Genomic DNA, 26,633 nt, shown 5'->3' on the forward strand with positions numbered 1-26,633 from the left:
TTTATATGAAAAAACGCTATAAAACAAGTAAACACACAAACGAATTACATATACTACATAAAAATGCAAAAAAAAAATCAATATTTTGAAAATGGATTACAACAAAAAAAAAAGGTAGTTTTGTTACTTGATGTGGTGAATATTCAAAAAACATTGAACCAGAATAGGGTTACTGACAAACTTAGTGTTGGGGTGACTAGATTCATAATGATGATAGCTTGATTTGTGACAAAATATGTGGATATTGTGTGTTGTTTTCTGCAAAATGAAAAGGAAGAAGAAGAAATTAGGGAGGAGGAGAGGAGGGTCATCTATCAAGATATAACATAAATATTATCGACAAACTACGAGTATTAGTAAAGAGTATATTTTCTCGGTAATTCCATTTGTAATAATGACACTTTATTTTTTTCATTCATTCATTTCTTACTGTATTTTTCTTAGTATTCACCGATGAAAAATTTATATCAGTATATACTGAAAGAAATAGCAAGGAAATATTCCGTTAATAAAAGTCATTGTGATTTATTGACGAGTTTTTTTTTTAGTATTTCTATTTATATTTGACAATTTTCTAATTGTGATATATATTGGACAATGAACCGTGAATCGCTGTCTCTCTTCTAATTTAATTTTAATTTTGTAAGTTTGATGAAAACAGTGGCAAAACCGCCAAACCTCAAGAATGGTGTTTCCTTGTGATCATTTTTATTTTAAACATTTTTCAACATTCTTCCTCAACAAATTGGACTATTTAATGCAAAGCTTTTATTTATAATAAAAAAACCGCAAGACAGCATAATTGCACAGCATGACATTTCTTTATTTAGCTAAAGTATTAAAACAAAAGGTCCCTGCTCCTATCATGACTTGTGAGAATAGTGATCCAACTAAGCTTTGCTGGAGATGAATTCCACTTCATTTCTTAATCCCATTTGTTGTGGAAGAGGTGGGATGCTTTGTTCGTGTCTGAAGAAATTATCAGGATCAACTTTGGTCTTCACATGCACCAACCTGTAGAAGTTATCCTTGAAGTAGTTGGTACCAAAAGCACTCGCTTCGACAAAACTTGTTTTAGAATTTCTGTTCATGCCCAAATCAAGATCCCTGTAATTAGCATATGCTTCCCTAGGATTCTTTGAGACATAAGGTGTCATGTAACTGTAAACCTTCCTAGTCCAATTTATATGCTTTGCAACGTTTTCCGTTGCATCTTGCCAACTGGACCAGTAAAGGATCATGAACTTGGTACCGTTTCTATGAGGGAAAGGAGTCTGAGATTCTGAAATTTGGTTCATCATCCCACCATAAGGAGTAAACACTACTAAAGGACTCTCTGCTTCAAATAACTTCTCCCACAACCCTTCAAGTGCCTTTTCAGGTATGGGTTTTCTGGCATAGTCAGATTTGCCTTTGAAGTAGGCCCTGTCCATGTTAATTCTTTGAAGGAGAACTTCAGGAGGAGTATTATTTGCAAAGCCTGACATATATACAGTAGAATTGATCCAGTTTGTTTCGATACAATCCTGTCGTGTCAAACCCAATTCAGGGAAGCTGTGTTTCATTACCTGGAGAAGTCTGTTGGCGTCACCAAGAAACATGGCATTGTAAGAGGTGGTGATAGTTCTTTTACCTTGACTACTGACATTAGCTGTCTGAATTTGAACTCTGATGAAAAGATCCTCGTCTAGTTGATCAGCAATTTGTTGCCATCTATAGAGGAGTTCAGTTGCACCTTGTTCTAACGTCTTGGTAACGGTGAATACTGTCACAGCGGATGGTACAGGAACTAATTTTACCTTCCAGGCGGTGACGATTCCGAAGCTGCCACCTGCGCCTCCTCTGATGGCCCAAAAAAGATCTTCGCCCATGGCTTTTCGGTCTAGAAGTCTTCCATGAACATCAATTATATGTGCATCAACGACATTGTCGACTGCAAGGCCATATTTTCGCAACATGGCACCATATGCACCTCCTGAAATGTGCCCACCCATGCCTAAACTTGAGCAAGTACCAGCTGGGAAGCCATGAGTGTTGCTTTTCTCAGAAATTCTGTAGTAAAGTTCGCCATTCGTGGAACCCGTCTGAACCCACGCGCTGTTGTGCTCAATATCAACGCTGATGGACCGGAACTTGGCAAGGTCCACAAGGATGAAAGGTGACTCAATTTCTGAAACATAAGAGAGTGCCTCAAAATCATGCCCTCCGCTACGGACTCTAAGGTGAATTCCAAGCTGCTTAGAGCAAATAACAACTGCTTGGATGTGAGATTCTTGTAAAGGAGTGAAGATAAACTCAGGTTTCGGTACTGCAGGCAAGGTGAACCTGAGGTTTTGAGCAGAAGATTGTAAAACACTAGTGAAGGAAGAGTTTTTTGGAGTATACAAGACAGTGGAAAAAGGAAAGGATGATTCTGAAGTTCTTGAGAGACATTTCAGAAAGCTATCCTGAAGTGCATGTGAAACTATAAATGGAGATAGGAGTAGGACCAGAAGTATTGAAAGTATGGAAGAACTTGAAGGCACCATTTTGCTTGCTTTCTTGCTTCTTTGGCTTGTCTTCAAGAATTGAAGTCTCAAGGTGCTCTTATAGAGGAGCTGTGAGGAGTTGATCGTAAATTGGTTTAATCATTACATTATCCTAGAAATATAATATTACTCTGAATTCTTTGTAGTAAAATGTTTAATGATCACATTTTTTATAACGGCATTAAACGGTTATGATTTTGAATATTATTATTCTAATTTATTTAATAAAAATTAAATATAAAATAATATAAATTTCTATAAATTTCAAGGCTAAAGGTTTCAATTTAAAAGAATATATTAAAAAATAATATAATTTATATTTTAAAATCTTAATTTAAATTATTAAATTGATATAGATATTTTACGATGTATAATTAACCATTCATGAAAAATATTTGATTAGCCAAAAACATGCACGTGTTTATTGAAAGTTTTAGTTAATTAAACGTGTCAAACTTTCTTGCATTTGGGAAGGGTATTTGTTTTTATTGATAATACGTGAGCCAACGTCAGCAGAAAGGAGGAGGATACGGAAGGCTGCCTTCCGAATCGATGTCGGAATTGGCCTGTGTATCTTCCTTTTATGTTGTCTGCTTTGATTTTTACAACGTCGTCATCTGGTTTTATCAATAAATTATATATATATATATAATACAGTGGATCTTCCTTTTATGTTGTCTACAAAACAGTGATCAAAATTTTCCATCTAATCCCCTTTTAATATTTTTGGATTTATTCCTTCTGGATTTACTAACACTTCCCTTTCCGCTCCTAAATTTTCCATCCAATGTCATATGTTAATTTTGAAGGACAATTCCTTTAAAAATGTCGATGCCAATTCAATGGTACCATCAACTATTAGGATTGCTAATCAAATCTCTTCTTTCTCAAATCTTGGAACGGTAATGCCGATACTAATAAATATCATTAATATTATTAGTTGTTTTTATTGGGACCGATTAATCAAGTTTGTCACAAATATCGATATCAATACAACCTATTGATGTCATTAACTATTTCTAACCCGAAATAATTAATCAATTTTTCATAAAACTTTGAAATATCTCCGAGAATGTCAATGTTAAAGATTCTTGACATCATAAACTTTTACATCAGGAATAATTAATCAATTTTCATGGAATTGCTGATATCAATGTTGCCATTGATATTATTAACTATTCTTAACCTGAATAGTTAATCAAGTTTACTTAAAGTAGCTTTAAAATAGAAATATGTGTAGCCTAAACAACATTATTTAAAATTAACTATAGTAATACCAATTGCACAAAGAATTATTGGTGAGTTGGAGACTATAGTAATATTTTAAAAGAAAATACTCACTTCTTTCTATAACAACAAATAACAATAATACGTTATAAGGTGAGGATGATATTGCTAGAAACTAGTAAATTGGTATTTGCTCCGCTACGGGTTAGATTAATGTTTTTAAAAATGTAAATAAAACATTAAGAGCACAAAGAATTTTTTTTAACAGTGTTATTAAACCTGACCAAGAGGGTTAATTTTAAAACCTCCCGACTCAACTCTTGCGTAACTCAAGTTTTTAATTAAACTATGTGAGAGCTAGTTCGACTTAAATCGATCGATTTTATAGGTCTAAATGCAACCTTGATGATTGATAAAAACATGACTTAACTTTTAAAAAAAACATCAAGATGATAATTATTGGTGAGTTCGACTTAAATATTAAGACAATGATAGATTGGATCGATCTCGGTCCCCCACGACCCGGGTCATGGACTCTATTAGGTTTAATAACTTTTTCTTATAAACCTTTTTTATTTAATTATATAATAAAAATAGATGCTCATAAAATTGAGTACCAACCTAAAAAAAACACTTATTTGAGACAATTATCCATATAAAGCAAACGAGAATCAATAATACAGTTTATTTCCTAACCAATTCAAAATTAAATGATGAAATAAAAAAATTAATTACAAAAAATTAAAAGATCATAAACAAAAAAAAAAAGCATATCCTATCAGTGGGTAAACTCGTCAAACTTGTAAATCGGGTAAGGCAGGCTAGGACGTCAAATTTGTGAAATGGATTATGGACTCCACATTGATTATAATTTGTTTTTTTTTCCAAAACTATTTTTTATTTAACTATATGATAACAAAAATAGATAATTGCAAAATCAGAAACCAACTCAATACCGAGATATTTTTTTAGATTGCGAGAACCTCATAAAAAGCAAAACGAAACCAATTATGAAATTGAATTCTTAATTAACCAGTATCTAAAGATGAAAAAAAACTACTTTAGAAAAGTTAAACTTATCAAATCCGCGAATCAAGTCAACTAGCCAAACCTGTGAGTAGGTCTATGTACTTTATAAAGTTTAATAACATGACTTTTTTATGAAACCATTTTTTTTTAACTATATGAGAAAAGAATAGATGATAAAAAAGTCAAGTTCAATTAAAAAAATAACACCTTACCAAACTCGTAAACCAGGGCAACCCAAGTTACTCTAGAAAACATGCAAATCATGTTAACCTTATAGAAAGGTAAAATAAAAAGAAACAAATTATAAAGTCAAATTCTTAACCATCCCAATATTAAAATAAAAATCGACAAAATTTTTATTTTAAAAAAATCATAACAAAAATTCAAAAAAAAAAGAAAAAAAAAGCAAAACACTGTGAATTACTATTATGATCATTCACGGTGCAATGTGTTCTTCACACTCTTTAATTCTTGTTATTTTATAAAGTTTAATAACATGATTTTTTGCTAAAACTATATTTTTTAACTATATGAGAACAAAAAAATAGACTACAAAAAAGTCAAGTTTAATTAAAAAAAAAAGACCCATCACACTTGGAAACCGAGGCAATTTGAGTTACCTTAACAAACTCGTAAACCACACTAACCTTGTATAAAGGTAAAATAAAAAGAAACAAATTATGAAACTAAATTTTCAACAATTTTAATTTTAAAATATGAAATGATAAAAATAGATTAAAAAAATAATTATAACAAAAATTCAAAAAAATAACAAAATACCATAGATCACTATTATAATCGACAATTGAATGAATGTTGAGTTAACAAATTTCCCAGTTTCCTTTAAATTTTGTTTATACTTCATAAAATATTTTGAAAAGTTTGAAATGACAAGGCACGTTGTCAAAGCAATCAAATTGAAAAGTTGCCTAAAACATTTAGAAATAAGTAATCTTAAATTCGGTCAGTTTGTCAAGTGTTTTGGTGACGCAGCTAAAGAAATGTAAGAATAAAGAAAACAGAATTTTCAAAAGAAAAATCATAGATAGACTTCAATTCATGATTTTATTATCTCTTTTAAAAATACTCTACCCTCAAAACAAAATTACAATTCAATTAATAGGCTTGAAACCAACCTTTACAAAATATAAATATTCAAGTTTTAACTCAAATGGAAAATATCATGGAATCCAAAAATAAAACTAAAAATTCAAAATTAATTAGAAAACTAATAAAACTGCAACTTCATGAGCTAATTTTAAGAATTTTTAGATGATTAACCATCTAGGTGGTGGCTCAGTGGTAAAAGCTTGGGACTAAGAGGTTTGCTCTCTCTGTGGTCTCAGGTTCGAGCCATGTGGTTACTCATATGATGGCCACTGGAGGCTTACATGGTCGTTAACTTCAGGGCCCGTGGGATTAGTCGAGGTGCGCGCAAACTAGCCTAGATACCCACGTTAAACTAAAAAATTAATTTTTAGATGATCGTTAACTTTAGGACTCGTAAAATTGATTAATGTGTGCACAAACTAACCCGGACAACCACATTAATTAAAAAAAAAACCTTTTAGATCTAATCTTGTTATAACGATTTATCCTCTTATAGAACCTTTTAATCAAATTTAATCCCAATCCAATGTTAATCAAATCAAACGTGACATGCCTTTCCGTCATATATATATATAGAGGATGATACGTAAAAACAACATCATTGAAAATTAGCAGTTGCGCAAAGAATTATTGGCTCTCTGTCATATCTTACAAACAAAATACTCACATTTAAAAGATGTTAAAATTATAAGGTGACAAGGTGCATGCAAGTAGTCGAAGCAATCAAATTTGAAAAGATGCCTAAAGCCGCACGTAATCTCAAATTTGGCCAGGTTGAAAAGCGTGCTAGAAAATCAAAGGCGTCCACTGAGTTGGGTTTAACTTGAAAACTAGGAAATGACATCTAAGCAGGTATACATTTCACCAAAGCTAGAAAATCCATGGCCTTTCCTCTTCTTTTATATATATATATATATATATATATATATATATATATATAAGAGTATATTAAAAAGGCTATAAAATCAATAACTAAAATAAAATATAGAAACATAAAAAAAAAAACTTGAAAAAAAAAACTGATCTGTTACAATAAAAATAAAGAAATTACCTAATATTTTTTATTACACCATAATTTGATGTTATCAAAATATTTTAAGAGGTTATTTCTTGTATAAATGAATTTTAAATCCAAAATAAACAATTAAATAGCAACTCAATAAAGAATAATAGAGAAATAATCAAAATTTATTGAATAATAGAGAAATAATCAAAAAAGTTTATAATTCTCTTCGTTTCTTAACAACCAATTAAATACGTCAAATAATATTACTGGAAATTAGTCTTCAAACTAACATTTAGAATTTGGCTTGCACCGCCGTACAAGGCCTAAACTTGTCGAACAACTTGTTCCACTAAGATAAATTATTATCCAAAGCTGACATCATTGAATTAAAATCATCAAAAAAAATTAGAACTTGTGAAGCCCCAAGAAAACGATGTCCAGAAAAAACCAAATCATCTTGTAGCAACCCCGACTATATCAGGGAATAATCTACCCCATCATAAATCCAACCAACTAGCCTATTACGAAGCCATAAAATATCATACTCTTTTGAGCCAAGAATCACCAGATTCGCAGCAAGAAGATTAGCAACAAGAGGCACCATATCTGAAGAGTGTTCTAGTGGAATAGTATCGGCAGACATAGCCCCCCTGACTAGACTCAATTTGATTGGTATCTGAACTCTAGTTATGTTTGGATTCCTCTTCATAATGACTTTACTTCTAAGCTCACGTAGATCATATTGATGACTATTGGCTATAAGTTTATAAGAGCCAAATCATAAATCATTAAGCCTATCAAGGAAAACAGCATCAAAATAATTTGATCTTATAGGTAAAAAAATCCATATCTTCTACCAGCCCGGTTGCTCTTCCTGAAGATTAAAAGAGCAACAACTTCACCAGACTTTATGAAAGCAGTCCTTAAATAGCGAGGAAACCTTTCAAAATAAATCTACAATGCCCCTACAGCGGATTTGGTTAAACTCTGTCGACGAGTTGAAATTTGGTGATTTTGGGAAGGGTTGTGATAATGGTTGGCGAAGTTTTGGGTGGGAAATGGAGGTTCTGTAGTGGTGTTGGTAAGGTGTTGTGGTGGCCGGAGAAAAGGCATCTCTTTATAGGGTTTTTGAACTTAAAAACTAAAACATGTGAGGTAAATATTGTATGGCAAGCATTATTCATCCTCTCATATTGTATTGTAGATGGCCCTGTTTTCTTTTTTAAAAATATTTAATTTTATTTTGATATAAAAATTTATTTTTATTATTTTTTAGTTCCTGATTTAGACATGAAAGAGAGGTAAAAATTCCAAGTTATTTCCAGAATTTTTTTAACATTAAGAAAAATAATTTTGAGGTATACTATAATATAAAAACTTGACTCCTCGGAGTAAAAACTTGTATAATGACACAAAAAATAAGCATTCAATAAATGAATAACCAAGTATTTAATTTTGGGTGTCTAGTGTTTGGAGGACAAGGCAGGCCGAATATAGATTTAGTAATGTGGAGGGGGCAAATAATAATTTTGATTTTGAGGGAGGATTTTAGGAATTCTATAAACTTGGGAGCGCCAAGGCCTCCCTTAAATCCATTCGTGAGGACAAGATTAACAAGGGATATTGAAAAAACAAAATCCCTTTAAATGGTGCTATCAAGATTAGACTAAAATGTTTAAAATATAAAGTTGAGGGTCCAAAATGAAATTAACCTCAAAACTGCATTCAGAACCCGGTTAAAGTGATTTACCAAATGGGCTTTATCCCATTTTGAGGATAGGCACAAAGACCCAAATAATGATTTATTTTATTGTAACAATAAAGGTTCAAATGACGCAGATTTACTAAATGGGCTTTAGCCCATTTGGAGATGCTCACTATAGTCTATCTGACAAGTCCAATCCAATCCTTAAGCTCTAAATCAGTAAAAAAAGAAAAGAAAAACGTACCTTTCTTACAGCTCCTTGAGATGCTTCAACCTGACATCGTCTCCCAAAACACAAAGAGAGTAGTTGTGGTTATATATATATATTAAAGAGTAATACTATGAAAAGCTTATTTTTTATATTCATCATGCAGGTATATATATACAGCGGAATAAGTAAAGCCGGCTAAATTGTCTAATAGAATTGCCTAAACTTAAGCTAACAGATTTGTTAAGAGAATTGTACACTTGGTTGTTACAACAGCTGCACAGTGTGCGTTGCATGGTTTGTTACACTGATTTGCACAGTGTATGTTCAGCTGCACAGTGTGATTAGTGGAGGATACGTGAACAACACGTAGAGTTTCTTTTTACACTTGATTATGTATGAAGTGAAAATCTATAGCAACATGTTTCATCCTGGAGTGGAAAACAGGATTGGAGCACAGTTGAGTGGCGCCTACATTGTCACAGTAAATGATTGGATAGGTTGGTAGTGGGAGACCAAGATCACAAAGCAGAGATGATACCCAATTGAGTTCAGCAGCAGGGTTGGCAACAGACTTGTATTCTACCTCAGTTGAAGAACGTGCAACTATTTGCTGCTTTTTGGAGCTCCAGGAGATAGGATTGCGACCAAGATATATAATATAGGCACCTGTAGAAGAAAAATGATTTGGTTCACCTGCCCAATCAGCATCTGAGTAAGCATGTAAAGCATCAGAGAAAGCATGCAGGAATGAAGGAGAATCACAGTAGAGTTGAAGACCAAGATCAGGAGTACCACACAGATAACGAAGTAGATGTTTTACAAGTGTCTAGTGTTCAGTGGTTCGTTTGTGCATAAACTGGGAGAGTTTATTTACTGCATAAGCAATGTCAAGTCTTGTGAGAAGGAGATATTGCAGGCTTCCTATAATAGAACGAAATTCGATGGGATCAGGTAAGACATTGCCAGAATTTAAAGAGAGTGTGGTGCCTGATGGAAGTGGTGTAAAGACAGATTTGGCTTCTTTCATGTGAGTGCGAATGAGTAGATCAAACAAATAACGACGTTGAGATAACAAAAATCCTTGCTTGGTGGGAAGAATTTCAATCCCAAGGAAATAAGACAGTTGGCCAAGATCTTTAAGAGAGAATCGGTGAGCTAGCAGATTGATGAACCGATTTACCAAGTGTACATCATCTCCAATGATAATGAGATCATCAACATATACTAGTAAGTAAGTAGACAAGATGTTTGCCAAGGTGAAGAACAAATAAGGATGTGTCAGCATGAGAGTTTTGGAACCCTGACTGAAGAAGAAAAGTCTTGAGTTCATGAAACCATGCACGGGGAGCCTCTTTTAAGCCATAGATGGCTTTTTGAACTTACACACATGGGAAGGGAAGTCCTTATCAATGAAGCCTGGTGGCTGATACATAAACACTTGTTCAGTGAGTGTACTTTGAAGGAAGGTGTTATTCACATCAAGTTGTCGTAGTGTCCATTCAGAACTGATGGCTATGCTAAGCACAAGTCTGATGGTGGTCGGTTTGATGACCGGACTGAATGTATCATAATAGTCAACATCGGGGCGTTGATGAAAGCCTTTGGCTACCAAATGAGCTTTGTACTTGTCAATGGAACCATCAGAATGTCTTTTAGTGCGAAAAATCCATTTGCAGGCCACAACATTTTGATTGGAGCTGGCAGGAATGAGTTGTCAAGTGCCATTTCGAATAAGAGCATTGAATTCATCTGACATGGCTTGGTGCCATTTGGGATCTTTAAGGGCTTGTGCCGAGGTTGTAGGTTTAAGGTCAGAGGTTGTAGGTTTAACCACAACATTATGAAGATCTAATTTTTGAAGTGGTTTGTGAATGTTGCTTTTGGCTCTTGTTTGCATGTGGTGGTTTGGTTGAATAGCAGGGTGTAGCTTATCTGTGAGATGAAGGGAAGGTGTCTGGGTGTTAGTATTGGATTTTGTGAGCAGAGAAGTTTCAGATACAGGGGTTGGAACTGAGAGACCTTCATTGTAGAGGTGCTGGTGAGGCCAAATTGTAGATGGTGATATGAGTGTTGGAGTGACAATGCTGAGTGGAATAGGCTGAGGGATCCATGTAGTAAAAGTAGAGGAGTTAGGACGTGTATCTTGTGAAAAAATAGATTTAAACGGATAAATGGATTCTACAAACTTGACATTACGTGAAATAAAAACTGGGAGACCTATTATCCTCAACTGCCCTTAATCTTTCTTCTAGAGCAAATAGCTTGTCTTGGTCCATCACACTGGGAGACCTATTATCCGGGACTCCCTCCGCTGTTAAGTCCACAGTGATTGGAGCGTGAGTTGGCTGGATAGGGGTGATAGGCACAAAATGTTGTTCATTGGCCGATTTTGCCCCCTGGTTTTGGGATACTTGAGGGACGTGCGCTGCTGGCGCTCCTTCAGGCTGTTGTGCTGATGTTCCCTCCCCGTTCTTAGCTCTTAGAAGCTGCTCAAGTAAATCAGTTAACCGAGAAACTTCATTTTTTACGGACTCCAACTCGGTCTGATAATGTGACTCTAAGTGAGCTCTCTCTTAGTTCTCCATTCTTGCTCTAGACCGGGTGTTGTGGACTTTGGATGAGGGACCTATGTTTCACGATCTGGCATGCATATGATAAATTAAAAACAAATGTGTGATGAAAATATGATGCTCGTGCAAATGTATATTTTAAAGTTGATTCATGACTTTCGTAATCCTTTAGGCAAGATTTCAGAGTTGACCCGATCGCTGTAAAGGAGGGTTTGCCAAGTTCTTTATCATAGTAGCTTACCAAAACACACTTAGAAAGAAAGATAGGTCATGGCCTTCTTATAAATAGAAGTCATTCATACAATGATTACAAAACAGGGCGTTATACATTGTTACCCTTTAAAAGGCGTTTCCCCTATTAGCTAAGTCCCCAATAAAACATGTGATGGCTGCCATGTATTCCCGATACTTTGAAGCATCATTTCCAACTTGGGTAGCTTGTCGTTGCAACCTTTCCGCATAACGGGCTACTTGCTCGACCTGCTTCGTTATATGCCTTATCTTATCATGGAACACAGTGTTATCTGCAATTATCACTTCGTTGCTGGCTCCTAGGGCTTCATTACTTCTTTCCAACACTCGAACCATATCATCCGACCGGGCCAACTTATCCCTTACCCTCTGCAGTTCTTCCTTTTCGATATCCAGCTCGGCTATTTTGGAGTTAATTTGGACTGTAAAGCTGTCCATGTAGCCTTGACATTCTTGACGCTCTTGCTTAGCCTTACTAAGCTCCTCCTCCATCTCGAAGTAATGGCTTCTCAACTCCCTCAACTCTTCTACTTGTATCTCGATCTCAGATTGTAAAGTCATCATTCTTCCTTTCGAAGACTCGGCTCTTTTCTGGTAATCTCTCATATCAGACTCGGCGGCCTTTCTTGCACTTCTCTCTTCCTCAAGCTGCACCATATATTGAGCTCTAATCCTTCTTTCCTCTTCTATGTCGAGCTGGGCTAGCCGATTCTTCTCCTTTTCAACTTCTATTTTCTTTGAAAGAATGCTCTTTCCCTTCTTCAAGGAATCCATCACCTCTTTGTCAACATTCATCTTGCCTTTTGTTGATCTTTTAACCTTTGCCAACTCTTTTTCTGCGAGCCCATTCTTCTTAACCAGCTCATCATATTCGGTCATTCGTTTTTTTAGCTCAGCCTGGACCCCTTTTGCTATTTCTTCCGCTACCTCGGCCCTTTTCTGCCATTCCTTTAAAGATGCCAATTGTTTATCCTGTTTTTCCAACTGCTGGTTCAAGTAAACCCTCATCGTGTTTTCTTCCTCTAATTGATTTTCTAACAGTCGCAGCTGCCCTTTGCTCTTGCTGAGATCAATTCTACATTGTTCTAGCTGCTTTCTCAGCTCTTCCTCAATATCAGTCCTTTTCCTTTTTGGTTGCTCTATTGCGGATTCTGGAAGTTTTGGTATGGAGAAACCCCTTTCTTCAGAAAGCTCTTCATTCCTCCAAACGGCATAATTCTGGCTGAATGATGTTTCAAATGTGCTCCCTTCTTCCCTTTTTACCATCAGGGGTCTTTCCCAATCTTGTCGGATAAGCTCCATTTCTTCGAGGAAGGGTTGGTGCTTGAATAAACCGATGAAATCAGCTAAACCCAGAGTTCTTGGCGCGTACTGCATTCCACCCAACTGTCTTGTTACTAGGGCGGGCGCGTAACTGATGTACCCGGTTATACCAATCAAGGGAACCCATATCTTATTTCCACAGCTCATTGTGCAGATGGCATTGTTCATCCATGGTGCTTTCCATTTGAAGTTGCTCCTTGGCAATGCTGCATATTTATCTATCCATGCTTTCTCATCCCAATTCTTCCAAGTCTCATCCATGGTAACCTTTAACGGTCGTAGGTCAAACCACCAAAAGTTGTTAAAAATGTCCCTTGGTGTTTCGATATGACTGATAATCCATAAATACAACATAGGGGTGCAACATCTCATGGCTCCTTTTCCATGCATTCTGCAGTGGTTGAGTGATAACATGGTTTCTCCCAAAATGGCTGATGAGGGATTGATCCGGTCACGTTCGTATTCTATGAAGACACTTGCTGCCTCCAAACTGATGACTCCGATTTCGGAAGGGAACAATACTAGCCCAAAAATGGCGAAGGCCACCAACCTGTATCGTTCCTCTCCTAACTTGCCTTCTTCAGCATTTTTCTTCATTCGGGCTTCTATGACCTTCCATTTGAAACCCCCCTCGGCGACTCTACATTGACTGATCTTTCCCAAGCCTAATAAACTGACTACCTCCGAAGCTGTGTCTTCAAATCTTCGCCTTAGATAGATCCTGTGGCTGTTGTTTGGAAAATCTAGAATCCTTTCATATTCCTCCAAAGTCGGTGTCATATCAATGTTCCCAAAGGTAAAACTCCGATAACTAGGATCCCAAAAATTCAGTAGGGCTTTGATTGCTGCTGCTTGTACGGGTAACCTCATTAGTTGTGCAATTCTCCCATATCGCCTTTCAAAAATAGTCTCATCAATGTATTCCATAATAGACACTAACTTCCCCAAGTCATTTACCATGTGATTTATCTTAGTAATGCAAGGCAACCTACTAGCATCGATTCTTGGGCATTTTCCTTCAGCTACTTGAGTCAACTCAGATTCTCGCCCAAACTCTTGGAAAGATAGGTACTTAGTCATGATTTGGTTCAAAACCTGGATTGATGAATTTAGCATTATTAATCATGATGCAAATGAACGTAAGATAGATATCTTAAGGACAAGTTCTATTTAATAGGTGAGAATGGGTAGGTTTTCTATCTGGTCTTTAAAAGGGTCTCATATCTGCCCAGTGACGTTCTTCGTAAAGACAGTATGGGGGCGTTGCAAGGAACAGTTAAGGTAAGTATACCCACCATTACCAAGCAGGCACTCAGATATGAGTTGGGTGTTTCACGCATCTGAACCCTGACCGATAGTCATAGGGCAAATCGCTAATCCCCCACCTAACTTAAAGCTTTGTGTGTGCTTCTCAAAAAGTATGTGATGCATGTGACAGTTTTATAAGATGCATGAGACAGTTGTATACAAATGAACAAAATGTGTAAAAATATTTAAAGCATATAAGCAGATAACAAAAGGAAAGGTATATTAAAAAACACACGAAAACAAAAACAATTCAGACAAAAACAAAGCTTAGTCCACAAAGTCCCCAGTGGAGTCGCCATTCTGTCGCGGGTGCGCGACGTCGCGGCGAGTTTTCCACTTTAAAATCTAGGATGTGTGTATGGTATCTAGGGAGACAAGAAAATATTGTCTTTTGTTGGTAGAAAAATGGAATGGGAGTCGCCACCTAGTATTTTGGTCACTAGGAACCCTAACTAGTCTCAGAGATTGGGTACGGGGACTGGTTGCGTAAAGGGAAGGTATTAGCACCTTAAATACGCCCTACCTTAGGTAAGCTGCATTGTTTGTTTGTCTGATAAAATTCAAGGTCTCGTTGTGTTTCCTAGTTGTTGGTCCGTCTATGGTTCAAGAAAAGTCCTCCTCAATAAAGAGGTCCTTATCTTATCGGGTAAAACCTAACCGTTCTAACATCTATGTATGTTGGTCCGTCTATGGTTCAAGAAAAGTCTTCCTCAATAAGGAGGTCCTTATCTTATCGGGTAAAACCTAACCGTTCTAACGTCTATGTATGTTGGTCCGTCTATGGTTCAAGAAAAGTCCTCCTCAATAAGGAGGTCCTTATCTTATCGGGTAAAACCTAACCGTTCTAACGTCTATGTGAAAAAACTATATTTTTAATATCAGGAAAACATTTTATGTTTAAATTTGTAATCCCATATACTAAAAGAGGACAAAAAGATTTTTTTAGAATTTTTGGAATATTGGCCTAGTTCTCATGGCTCGAATAAACTGGTTATTAAAGCCAAAATGCATGCTAATACATATATATTTTTTGAAATTTCTTTTGTTGTGTGAAAATATGATGTTACAAAATTTATTTATATATGTTAGAGAGACTAGGCCGTATGCACGAAAACAAAACATTTTTTAACTTATTTTATTTTTTATGTTTTGACGAAAACCGGGTATTTTAATACTGGGTTTGTATTCTTACAGTATAAAAATACAACCAAATATTAATCCACTTTGATAAAACAGATGCAGAAAAATCAACAATATTTTTAAAGATATTTTTAGAGATTTTTGAAAGCAAAAGACATTTTTTATTTTGAAAATCTTTGATGTTTTGATGAAAACCGGATATTTTAAAACTGGATTTTGTATCTTTAGAGTATAAAATACCAACCAATATCAATCAAAATACAGTAATAAAATTACAACAAAATCACATAATTTTTAAATAATTTTTTTGTGTAATTTTTGTAATTTTTCACATATATGTATAAGTAATACAAAAATAGAATATATATAATATATAATATTAAATCGGGCTGGGCCGGCCCAAAACAACTGGGCCGGAATCAGCCCCAAAAGTGTTGGGCCGATCTCGGCCCAAAAAATGGATTGGGCCGATTTCGGCCCAGATACTATTATCCTCTTCTGGGCCAGAACCGGCCCAGAAGACTGGGCTGGGCCAGGACCAGCCTGGCCCAGCAACAAACGCTGGCGGGGGGAATTATTTTCCCCCCACCCTTCTGCATGCAGAACGTTATTCGTTCTGCATGCAGGAACGAAAAAAAAAGAAAATGCAGTAATGAAGGGAGGAGGAAGAATTACCTGGCGCGGAGGAGGCGGTGGAGCTGGTGGTACTGTTGCTGCCGGAGGCGGTGCGGTGGCGGAGGCCGGTGGCTCACGAACGGCGGCAGTGGTGCTGCTGTCTCCACCGAACGCCAGTGTTACTGTTTTTTTTAAGTTTTTCCTCCCGTTTCTAGCTTTCCCCTCTTATATTTTGGCTCCTCTCCTTTTTGATTCGTTCCCTCCTCTCTTTGGTTTTTTTCTCCTTTCTTTTTCGCTTTTCCTTTCTCTCTTCGGTTCTCTCTCTTTCGGGTCTCTTTCCCCTCTCTCCTCACTTTTTCTTCTGTGTTCTTGGGTCTATTTATAGAGCCAAGAGGCGGGGCTTTTTATGGCTGCACATGGGGGGCAGGGGGCTGCGGCGGTTGGTCGGCCATTCGGGTGCAGCTGTCGAGACGTTACTCCCCTGTTTTCTGCATGGCGCGCGGCGGGTGGTCGGCCAGCGGGCGTGGCTGGCGAGGTGCGGCTCCCTCGGTTTTCAGGCAAGGCATGCGGTCAAGAGAGAGGCAGCACACTTGAAGAAGAAAAAAAAACCACCATTTTGCTTTCTTCCCCTGCTGCACGTCCATGGGAGGAAGAAAGAGGAACAGTGTCGTTCAAAACGACACCGTTCCGATCTTCTCTCCTTTTTTTTTTTTTTACATGAAACGGCGTCGTTTTAAGCAAAACGCGCCGTTTCATTTAAATCCTGCAAGACGCCAAAACGCGTCAATTTGCAAGGCAGCCCTCAATTATCTTCTTTCCTTCAATTGCATCCCTGCCAATTTCGGTCTCCGCCCCTATAGTTGGCCGCGTTTTTCACTTTGGTCCTTGGCCTCTGATTTATGCAATTGAGCCCTCAATTGATTAATAAACTTTCAATTTCTTCAATTAGGCCCCTGAACCGAATAATTGCAGCCCCTCCATTTACGCGCCTCTTCCAATTTGGTCCCTGATTTCGGATTTTCTCAATTAAGTCCCCAATTGGCCCTTAAACTTCAATATTTATGCAATTAAGCCCCTGATTTGACCTAATAAATTCCTAAAAAATATATTTTGGCCCCAGAACTTAAATTTCTTCTAATTAAAGCCCAAATTGACTTAAAAATCAATTTTTCTTACAATCAAATCCCCTATAAATTCATTTAAAAATTCAATTAAGTCCATAAACATCCAAATTTGGGCTTTTCTCCTCAAATTTCAAATTTTCCTCCTCAACAGGGCTCTCCTCCTTCAAGAATATACTGTCAAAAATCCAATCTTTGTATTTTTAACCTCATTGACCAATTTTCCAACCACTTTCTGAGCGATTCTGCCTCCTGTTATTTTTCTAACCCCCTTTGGCTATATATTTTTATATATATTTTGTGGGGACCCAAAAATGGGTTACAACATATGCCCCCTCTTTATAATGCTTACGGAGCAGAGGTTTTGCGCAGTAAGTTTTATAAAGATAAACCCCAAAACGGAACTCCCGAAACTGATCTGGTTGAAGCTTGATTGATCTGAAACTTGTCTTTTACAGCAATCCTCCTCAACTTGGAATCCCATCTGGCGATTCCCTTTCAACCAACATGAAATATGAGGTCCCATCTGGCGACCTCCTAATAGCTAAACACGAGATCCCTTCTGGCGATCTCCTTTAATCAACTTGGAATCCCATCTGGCGATTCCTTTTATTCAAATGAAATATGAGGTCCCATCTGGCGACCTCCACATAGCGAAATACGAGATCCCTTCTGGCGATCTCCCTTAAGTTGGAATCCCATCTGGCGATTCCTTTTAACAAACATGAAACATGAGGTCCCATCTGGCGACCTCTAAATAGCGAAACCTGAGATCCCTTCTGGCGATCTCCTTTAATCCACTTGAAATCCCATCTGGCGATTCCTTTTATTCAACAGGTAATACGAGGTCCCATCTGGCGACCTCCAAATAGCGAAACACGAGATCCCTTCTGGCGATCTCCTTTATATCAACTTGGAATCCCATCTGGCGATTCCTTTCAACATGAAATGAGGTCCCATCTGGCGACCTTCTAATAGCGAAAACACGAGATCCCTTCTGGCGATCTCCTTTAATCAACTTGGAATCCCATCTGGCGATTCCTTTCAACATGAAATGAGGTCCCATCTGGCGACCTTATAATAGCGAAACACGAGATCCCTTCTGGCGATCTCCTTTAATCAGCTTGGAATCCCATCTGGCGATTCCTTATTACCAAAGCTGATATCGATGTCGTTCTTCCTGATGGCAGGGTTCAAAACTTTTCATTCTCTCTTTTTCTTGTTCTTCTCGTTGTTCCAGAATCCACTATGGTTCAAAACCGTGATTCTTTGCTATCATCCTCTATGATTCTTTCTTCATCTCCAATCTTGTTGGAATGCATCAAGGTCTCCTCCTGTAACGATCCAAAAAACATATATGCAATGCTTTATGATTAGATGTCATGCATGCATTCATACCTGTTTTGAAACATAGGCCCCATCACCTTCTTCGAGTTCATGAGCCTCCTTCTTAACCTGAGCTTGCTTTTGAAGTCGCATGCTGGATTCATCTCTCGTGTCGCCTCCTATCATATTTTGGAGAATAAATCTCTGACTTTCTTTAAGTAGTCCTTTTCCCAAAATGTATGATTTGTCATTGCCTCTTTGTCATGCTTTTGTCAAATGCTTTAGCTTGGTTTTCAAATCTATAGGCTTCCGTACATTTTAAACACGTAAAACTTTTCATGAAAACATCTCTTATTGCCCCCAGTGTAGGGGTGTGATTTTAGCCTAGGCTTTTGTATAGAGAAGGAATTCGTTCAGCCGATGCTAAACCTTTTTTAGGTGCGATAACAACAAAACATGCGCTATTGGGATTAATAAAAAAATGATTGTTGTGAGATCAATGTAAAAGAGAAAGAAGTCAATGGCCAAACTTTGCTTTATTGATTTAGGAGCATACATCAAACATAATATCTTTTTACAGAGTCAGAATTCACAGGTCGAACTAGGTCTTCTCCATCCATTCTAGCCAACTTCAGCGCTCCTCCTGAGAATGCCTTCTTTACTACGTAAGGACCCTCGTAATTCGGTGCCCATTTGCTTTGATCGTCTCCAGGTAACGACAATATTTTCTTCAATACTAGCTCCCCTTCTTGAAACAACCGCGGTCTAACCTTCTTATCATATGCCTTGGCCATTCGTTTCTGGTAAAGTTGGTGATGACACATTGCAGCTATCCTTTTTTCGCTGATCAAGTTCAGTTGCTCATATCTCACTTTGGCCCACTCAGCCTCTTCTAGTTCGGAATCCATTAATACTCTTAATGATGGGATTTCCACTTCCAACGGCATCACTGCCTCCATACCGTATACCAAGGAATATGGGGTAGTCCCTGTCGAGGTCCTGACTGTAGTGCGGTATGCGTGAAGTGCGAATGACAACATCTCATGCCAATCTCTATATGTGACTACCATTTTCTGAATAATCTTCTTGATGTTCTTGTTGGCGGCTTCTACTGCGCCATTCATCTTTGGTCGGTATGGTGAAGAATTCGAATGCTTGATTTTCCATTTAGTACACAGCTCCGCTATCATTTTGCCATTGAAATTCTGTGCATTATCTGTCACTATCTTTTCAGGAGGACCATATCGACAAATCAAGTCCTTCTCTATAAACCTCTTCACTACGTTCTGTGTTACGTGGGCATATGAACTAGCTTCTACCCATTTTGTGAAGTAGTCAATAGCTACGAGGATGAATCTATGACCATTGCTAGCTTTTGGGTTAACAGGCCCGATCACGTCAATTCCCCACATTGCAAACGGCCAAGGGGATATTAGATTAAATAGAGGAGCTGGTGGCATATTGACCTTGTCACTGTAAACTTGACATTTATGACATTTCCTGACATAATCGATACAGTCTTTCTCTAGTGTCATCCAAAAATAACCAGCCCTTTGGATTTTCCTCGCTATCATATGCCCGCTAGCATGGGTTGAGCAAATCCCCTCATGGACCTCCCGTAATGCCTTTCTAGCATCTGCCTCATTCAAACACCTTAGTAGGGTCCCATCAAATGATCTTTTGTACAAAATCTCTCCATCTAAATAGAAGTCTATAGCCAACCTTCTCAAAGTTTTCTTATCCGTTTTGGAAGCTCCCACCGGATATTCGTGATTTTGCACAAGGTTCTTGATATCATAATACCAAGGATGTCCGTCTATCTCTCCTTCAACTAAACAACAATAAGCTGGGTCATTTCTAATGTCAATGTGTACCGGTTGTACCTTGCACTTGAGATCAATGGTAGTTATAGCAGCTAACGTGGCCAAAGCATCCGCAAAATGGTTCCCCTCCCTTCCCAGATGGGTGAATCTAATTCCTTCAAATTCCTTTGCTAGCGTGGAGAGGTATTCCTGGTACGGCCTCAACTTTTCCTCCTTGGTCTGCCATTCCCCTTTAACCTGACAAATAATCAACATTGAATCTCCATATACATCTAACTTCTTTATCTTCAACTCTAATGCCGCTTCTAAACCGAGGATACAAGCTTCATACTCAGCTGTGTTGTTGGTGCACTCGAAATGTAGTTTAACCGAAACTGGATATTGTTTCTTATCAGGAGAGATTATTACCGCACCGGCCCCGTTACCATATACATTCACTGCACCGTCAAAAAACATCGTCCACCAATCTGTCTTCTCTTCTTCTTTCTCTATTGACAATATATCTTCATCAGGGAAGTCAAAATCCAAAGGTTCATAATCTTCAACAGCATTATCGGCCAGATGGTCTGCAATTGCACTTCCTTTTACGGCTTTCCTTGTCATGTATACTATGTCATATTCTGCTAATAGAACTTGCCACCTTGCAATTCGACTTGAGAGAAAGGGCTTATTACAAATATACCTCAGAGGATCCACTTTTGAAATTAACCAAGTGGTATAGTATAACATATAATGTCGCAACCTCTTTGCCGCCCACACCAACGCACAACAAAGCCTTTCTATCTCCGTGTATCTAGACTCACATTCAGTGAATTTCTTACTTAAGTAATAAATAGCTCTTTCCTTCCTTCCGGTTTCATCATGCTGACCCAATACACATCCCATGGCTGCTTCAGTTACTGTTAGATATAATACTAGAGGTTTTCCTGCTACTGGAGGAACCAGTAAAGGTGGATTTTGTAAATAATGCTTGATTTTATTGAATGCCTCCTCACACTCCTCATTCCAGGTTCCAGGATTCTTTTTCCTTAGTAGTCGGAATATAGGTTCACACGTTGTTGTTAACTGAGCTATGAACCTAGCAATGTAGTTTAATCTTCCCAAGAATCCTCTTACTTCTTTCTCCGTCTTAGGGGATGACATAGCTTGGATGGCCTTCACTTTATCTGGATCCACCTCTATACCTCTATCACTTACCACAAACCCTAACAGCTTACCCGATTTAACTCCGAATGAACATTTTACAGGATTGAGCCTTAATTCATACTTCCTCAGTCTCTCAAATAACTTCCTCAAAACTTCAACATGATCCTCTTCCCTTTTAGACTTGGCAATCATGTCGTCTACATACACCTCAATTTCCTTGTGCATCATGTCGTGGAACAAAGTCACCATTGCTCTTTGATAGGTTGCTCCTGCATTCTTCAATCCAAATGGCATGACCTTATAGCAGAACGTTCCCCAAGGTGTGACAAAAGTTGTTTTCGTCTTATCCTCCGGAGCCATTTTTATTTGGTTGTATCCTGAAAAACCATCCATAAAGGAATATGTGGAACTCCGGGCAGCGTTGTCTACTAAAACATCTATGTGTGGTAGCGGAAAATCATCCTTGGGGCTAGCTTTATTCAAATTCCGAAAATCCACGCACACTCTAATCTTCCCCTCCTTTTTAGGCACCACAACAATGTTAGATACCCATTGCGGATATCTAACTACTTCTAGAAAACCAGCATCCCATTGCTTCTCGAGTTCTGCCTTGACCTTGATCCAGACATCCGGGTGGGCCCTCCTCAGCTTCTGCTTGACTGGCTTACAACCTTCTTCCAACAGTATCTTGTGTACTACAATATTTGTATCCAAACTAGGCATATCTTTATAGGACCAAGCAAAGACATCTGAATATTCTTGTAATAGGGAGATCATTTTTATCCTTTGTTCAGAAGTAATTAGGGTACCTATTTTTAACTCTTTCTTAAGTTGATTACTGCCCACATTGATGGCTTCGAGTTCCTCGGCGATAGGCTTCCAAGTCTGTTCCTGTTGTTCTACTAGCCTAGTGAATTCACTGATATTGCTTTCATCCCACTCTTCTTCTTCCATAGCTATCACATGCTCGTTCAAGTTTGGCCATTTATTCTTGATGCTAAATGTATGTGATGTTGTGGGAGATCCGCTTTCAGGATTCCTGAAAGCGGGAAGTGTTTGGTGTAAATGCATAAAAAAAGAAGGCAATTTGTGAAAAGTGCATGATCTCACAATTTATTTAAAGAAAAAGTGGGCTCCATGACAAACATAAAGTCTAACCGACAATTGAGCCTTGATTGTCGACTAGCGAAAATAAATGAAAACCAAACAAAGCAATGACAAAAGCATGTTAAGACAAACAAAATTGGTTTACATTTTGAAAACCACTGGAGCTTCTTGGGTCACCCAGTTCTGAAACTTCTCGTCTTGAGCTAACTTGCGCACAAAGGTCTTGGCGGATACTTCTTCTATGGTGTAGACCGTCAGTTGTGGGAGTGCTTCATCTCCCTTTCTTGCTACTGTCTTCATGTCATCTCCTTCCACCTTGTTTTCCCCCAAGGTATTTATGCTCATGTTTGACAGCTCTTGATCAAGGCTTTCGGCTTCTTTTATCATGTTGCATTATGTATGCAGCTTTTGGAAATGACACGCTAAGGGGAGGGATTTCTAGCTTTTCTTCCTCTAGCTCTCTTCCTTTGATTCTAGCCATCCTTCTTGCCCTTCTCCGACCAGCAGCCCACCGATAATCCTCTTGGTTAGGTTGGTACCCTAGCCCAAATCTTTGAGCATCACTTTTCATCTTTGCCAGATTAACCCCTTCTGGTATCCTGATAATAAGGTTATACTGAAATGGGATTCCGCGGTTCAAGAAGCATAGACTTGTCATCCTTGCTGCTTCTGAGATCCTTGGCCTTCTTAGCACTGTGTTCTCCGGCACCCAGTCGGTGTTCACAATCTCAAAGGCATGGATATTGTTACCCTTGCAATCATCCGCTTCGATAAAAGGCACAGCTACATTCTTTATCATGGATACTGTCTCCTCGGCCTTGACAGTTACCAACATCCCATTCATGATATACTTCAGGCATTGGTGCAATGACGAAGCTACTGCCCCCCGCTGCATGAATCCAAGGTCTTCCTAACAACATACTATAGGAAGGGTGGATATCCATAACCTGAAGTGTTACTAGGAACATTTGTGGTCCCACATATAGCTCCACTTCTAAAGTCCCAATTATTGGCCTAGGCGACCCATCATACGCTCTGGCCATCATAGTACTTGGCTTAATATGGGATTCATCGATCGGCATTTCTTCTAGCATATGTTTTGGCAACACGTTAAGGGCCGAGCCATTATCAATGAGTACTTTTCCTATGAGGCAGTCCTTGCACCTAACCGTAATGTATAAAGGCTTGTTATGTCCGGTACCTTCAGCATCGAGCTCGTCAGCTGTGAAGTACAGGTAATTCGTTGCATGGATCCTCCCCACTAGATGCTCCATGGTTTTGTGTTCGATGTCTTGGGGTACATATGCCTCATTCAATACCTTTTGCAAGGCGTTTCGATGCGGCTCAGAGCTGAGTATCAAGGACATAAGGGAGATCCTAGCTGGAGTCTTCTTTAGTTGATCCACTATGCAATATTCGCTATGCTTGATCAACTTCAAGAATTCATTCGATTCCTCTTCCGTTACTGGCTTGTTAACTTCTAGTGCTTTGTCCAGATCTACCACTTCTTTGCCCTTTGACTTCCTCAACTCCTCGGGCGTAAAGCAACGACCACTCCTGGTCAAACCACTTATCTCAGGCTGGAACAAAGGAAAAGGAGCTCGGACGTTAGAGGCATAACCATAATTATAAGGCATGGCATTGTGATTCCCTTTTGTGTAGGGCGGTTTAACCAAGATTAGCCTTGGGGGCCCATGAGCTGTTGGCTGGATCCTGCATACTCCTGTCATTTCATCTTGACCTTCCATCATACTCACCTCACCGCTGTTCTTCATGGGTTCAATCCTTAACTCCCCCATTTTTAGCATTTTTGCAATCTTTTCGCAAAACTCGATGCAATCCTCAATATGATGTCCATCTCTTCCATGGTATTCACAATAATCATATCTCTCTGAATGGCTCTCCACCTTTGTCTTTAGAAATCCTGATTGTACCAACATGTCGTACAACCTCTTCATGGACACCTTCGACACCTTGCATTGATTTCCCACTTCGATCATGCCTATTCCACTACTATTTGGGGCATGCTTAGGCAATGGGTTTGAATTAATATTGGGCTTGTCCTCAAAGGATACCCATCCCATCTTAATAAGCTCCAACAACCTCTTCTTGAAGGCGTAACAGGTTTCAATCCCATGCCCGGGATTACCCCCATGGTACTCGCAAGCCAACTCGGGCTTGTACCAAATTGGGAATGGTGGTTGTAGTGGTAGTGTAGGGATAGGAGCTATTTGTCCAATGCTCAAAAGTTTGGCGTACATGTCCTTCAAAGGCATGGGTAAGGGTGGCAGTTGTTCCGAAGTGTATTTTGTATGGGATCTTTGGTAGTGATTTTGGTAGTTCGATTGGTTATTTGTTCGATTAGGGGAAAAAGGTTGGTTAAAGTTTATGCGTGAGAATTGAGAGGTAGGTACTTGAGGATTATGGAAATCTACTCTCTTGCCCTTATACCCACCTTCCAGATTGTTAACATCGCCTTCTCTCTTTCTTCCAATAAAACCCTTCTTTTCCACTGGCATCGCTATTCGCCCAACTTTAATCCCTTGTTCTATCCTCTCAGCTATGCGTACCGCATCATAGAAATGTTGAGAGGAGCTACCCATTAGGTGCTCATAATAAGGTGCTTTGAAGGTATTGGCAAACAAGCTCACCATCTCCGTTTCTATCAAAGGGGGTTGGACATGCATTGCTTCATCCCTCCATCTTTGCGCATAAGCCCTTACTGACTCCTGGCTCCTTTTCTCCATTGCCATTAGACTTGTTCGATCAGGAGCGATTTCCATGTTAAACTTGTACTGTTTGAGGAAAGCCTCCACTAAGTCTCTCCAGCTCTTGATCCTGATGCTGTCTAACCTCATGTACCAGCTTAAAGCGGATCCTGTTAGGCTATCTTGAAAGAAATAGATTAGCAATTTATCATCACGGATTACTTCCGCCATTTTGTTGCAGTAGGATCGAAGGTGAGTGTTTGGGCATTCCAAACCGGTATACTTAATGAACTCTGGTATTCGAAAATCTTTTGGTACCACGATGTTTGGTACCAAACATACTTCGGCTGCTCGCATAGGGTCAAACCAGTCATTACCCTCAACTGCCCTTAATCTTTCTTCTAGAGCAAATAGCTTGTCTTGGTCCATCACACTGGGAGACCTATTATCCGGGACTCCCTCCGCTGTTAAGTCCACAGTGATTGGAGCGTGAGTTGGCTGGATAGGGGTGATAGGCACAAAATGTTGTTCATTGGCCGATTTTGCCCCCTGGTTTTGGGATACTTGAGGGACGTGCGCTGCTGGCGCTCCTTCAGGCTGTTGTGCTGATGTTCCCTCCCCGTTCTTAGCTCTTAGAAGCTGCTCAAGTAAATCAGTTAACCGAGAAACTTCATTTTTTACGGACTCCAACTCGGTCTGATAATGTGACTCTAAGTGAGCTCTCTCTTAGTTCTCCATTCTTGCTCTAGACCGGGTGTTGTGGACTTTGGATGAGGGACCTATGTTTCACGATCTGGCATGCATATGATAAATTAAAAACAAATGTGTGATGAAAATATGATGCTCGTGCAAATGTATATTTTAAAGTTGATTCATGACTTTCGTAATCCTTTAGGCAAGATTTCAGAGTTGACCCGATCGCTGTAAAGGAGGGTTTGCCAAGTTCTTTATCATAGTAGCTTACCAAAACACACTTAGAAAGAAAGATAGGTCATGGCCTTCTTATAAATAGAAGTCATTCATACAATGATTACAAAACAGGGCGTTATACATTGTTACCCTTTAAAAGGCGTTTCCCCTATTAGCTAAGTCCCCAATAAAACATGTGATGGCTGCCATGTATTCCCGATACTTTGAAGCATCATTTCCAACTTGGGTAGCTTGTCGTTGCAACCTTTCCGCATAACGGGCTACTTGCTCGACCTGCTTCGTTATATGCCTTATCTTATCATGGAACACAGTGTTATCTGCAATTATCACTTCGTTGCTGGCTCCTAGGGCTTCATTACTTCTTTCCAACACTCGAACCATATCATCCGACCGGGCCAACTTATCCCTTACCCTCTGCAGTTCTTCCTTTTCGATATCCAGCTCGGCT

The 26,633-nt window shown here is 38.5% G+C and overlaps 3 protein-coding genes across 4 annotated transcripts in view; all 3 read right to left on the bottom strand.

The window, feature by feature from the left end:
- Nucleotides 1-26,633, bottom strand: part of LOC18103495 (berberine bridge enzyme-like 13) — a 137,298-nt gene that overhangs the window by 76,107 nt on the left and 34,558 nt on the right. The window contains exon 3 of one of the 2 annotated variants that reach the window (XM_052445454.1): nucleotides 878-918. The gene's annotated coding sequence lies outside the window, so the exon portion shown is untranslated. Of the gene's footprint in view, nucleotides 1-745; nucleotides 851-877; nucleotides 919-26,633 lie in introns of those variants that run through there. The other variant, XR_008056823.1, reaches the window with a different exon arrangement.
- LOC112325985 (berberine bridge enzyme-like 13) overlaps nucleotides 1-26,633 on the bottom strand; it is a 65,471-nt gene that overhangs the window by 18,615 nt on the left and 20,223 nt on the right. The window lies entirely within an intron of this gene.
- On the bottom strand, nucleotides 746-2,152 carry LOC112323330 (berberine bridge enzyme-like 13). Its single transcript, XM_024580988.2, has one exon. The coding sequence runs from the start codon at nucleotides 1,992-1,994 to the stop codon at nucleotides 891-893; it is 1,104 nt and encodes a 367-aa protein (XP_024436756.2). The 5' UTR covers nucleotides 1,995-2,152; the 3' UTR covers nucleotides 746-890.

Source organism: Populus trichocarpa, chromosome 11 (assembly GCF_000002775.5).
Source record: "Populus trichocarpa isolate Nisqually-1 chromosome 11, P.trichocarpa_v4.1, whole genome shotgun sequence".
Lineage (NCBI taxonomy): Eukaryota > Viridiplantae > Streptophyta > Magnoliopsida > Malpighiales > Salicaceae > Populus > Populus trichocarpa.

Coding starts and splice junctions, on each gene's coding strand:
- LOC112323330 (XM_024580988.2), bottom strand. CDS start 1,994: ATGGGTGGGCACATTTCAGGAGGTGCATATGGTGCCATGTTGCGAAAA.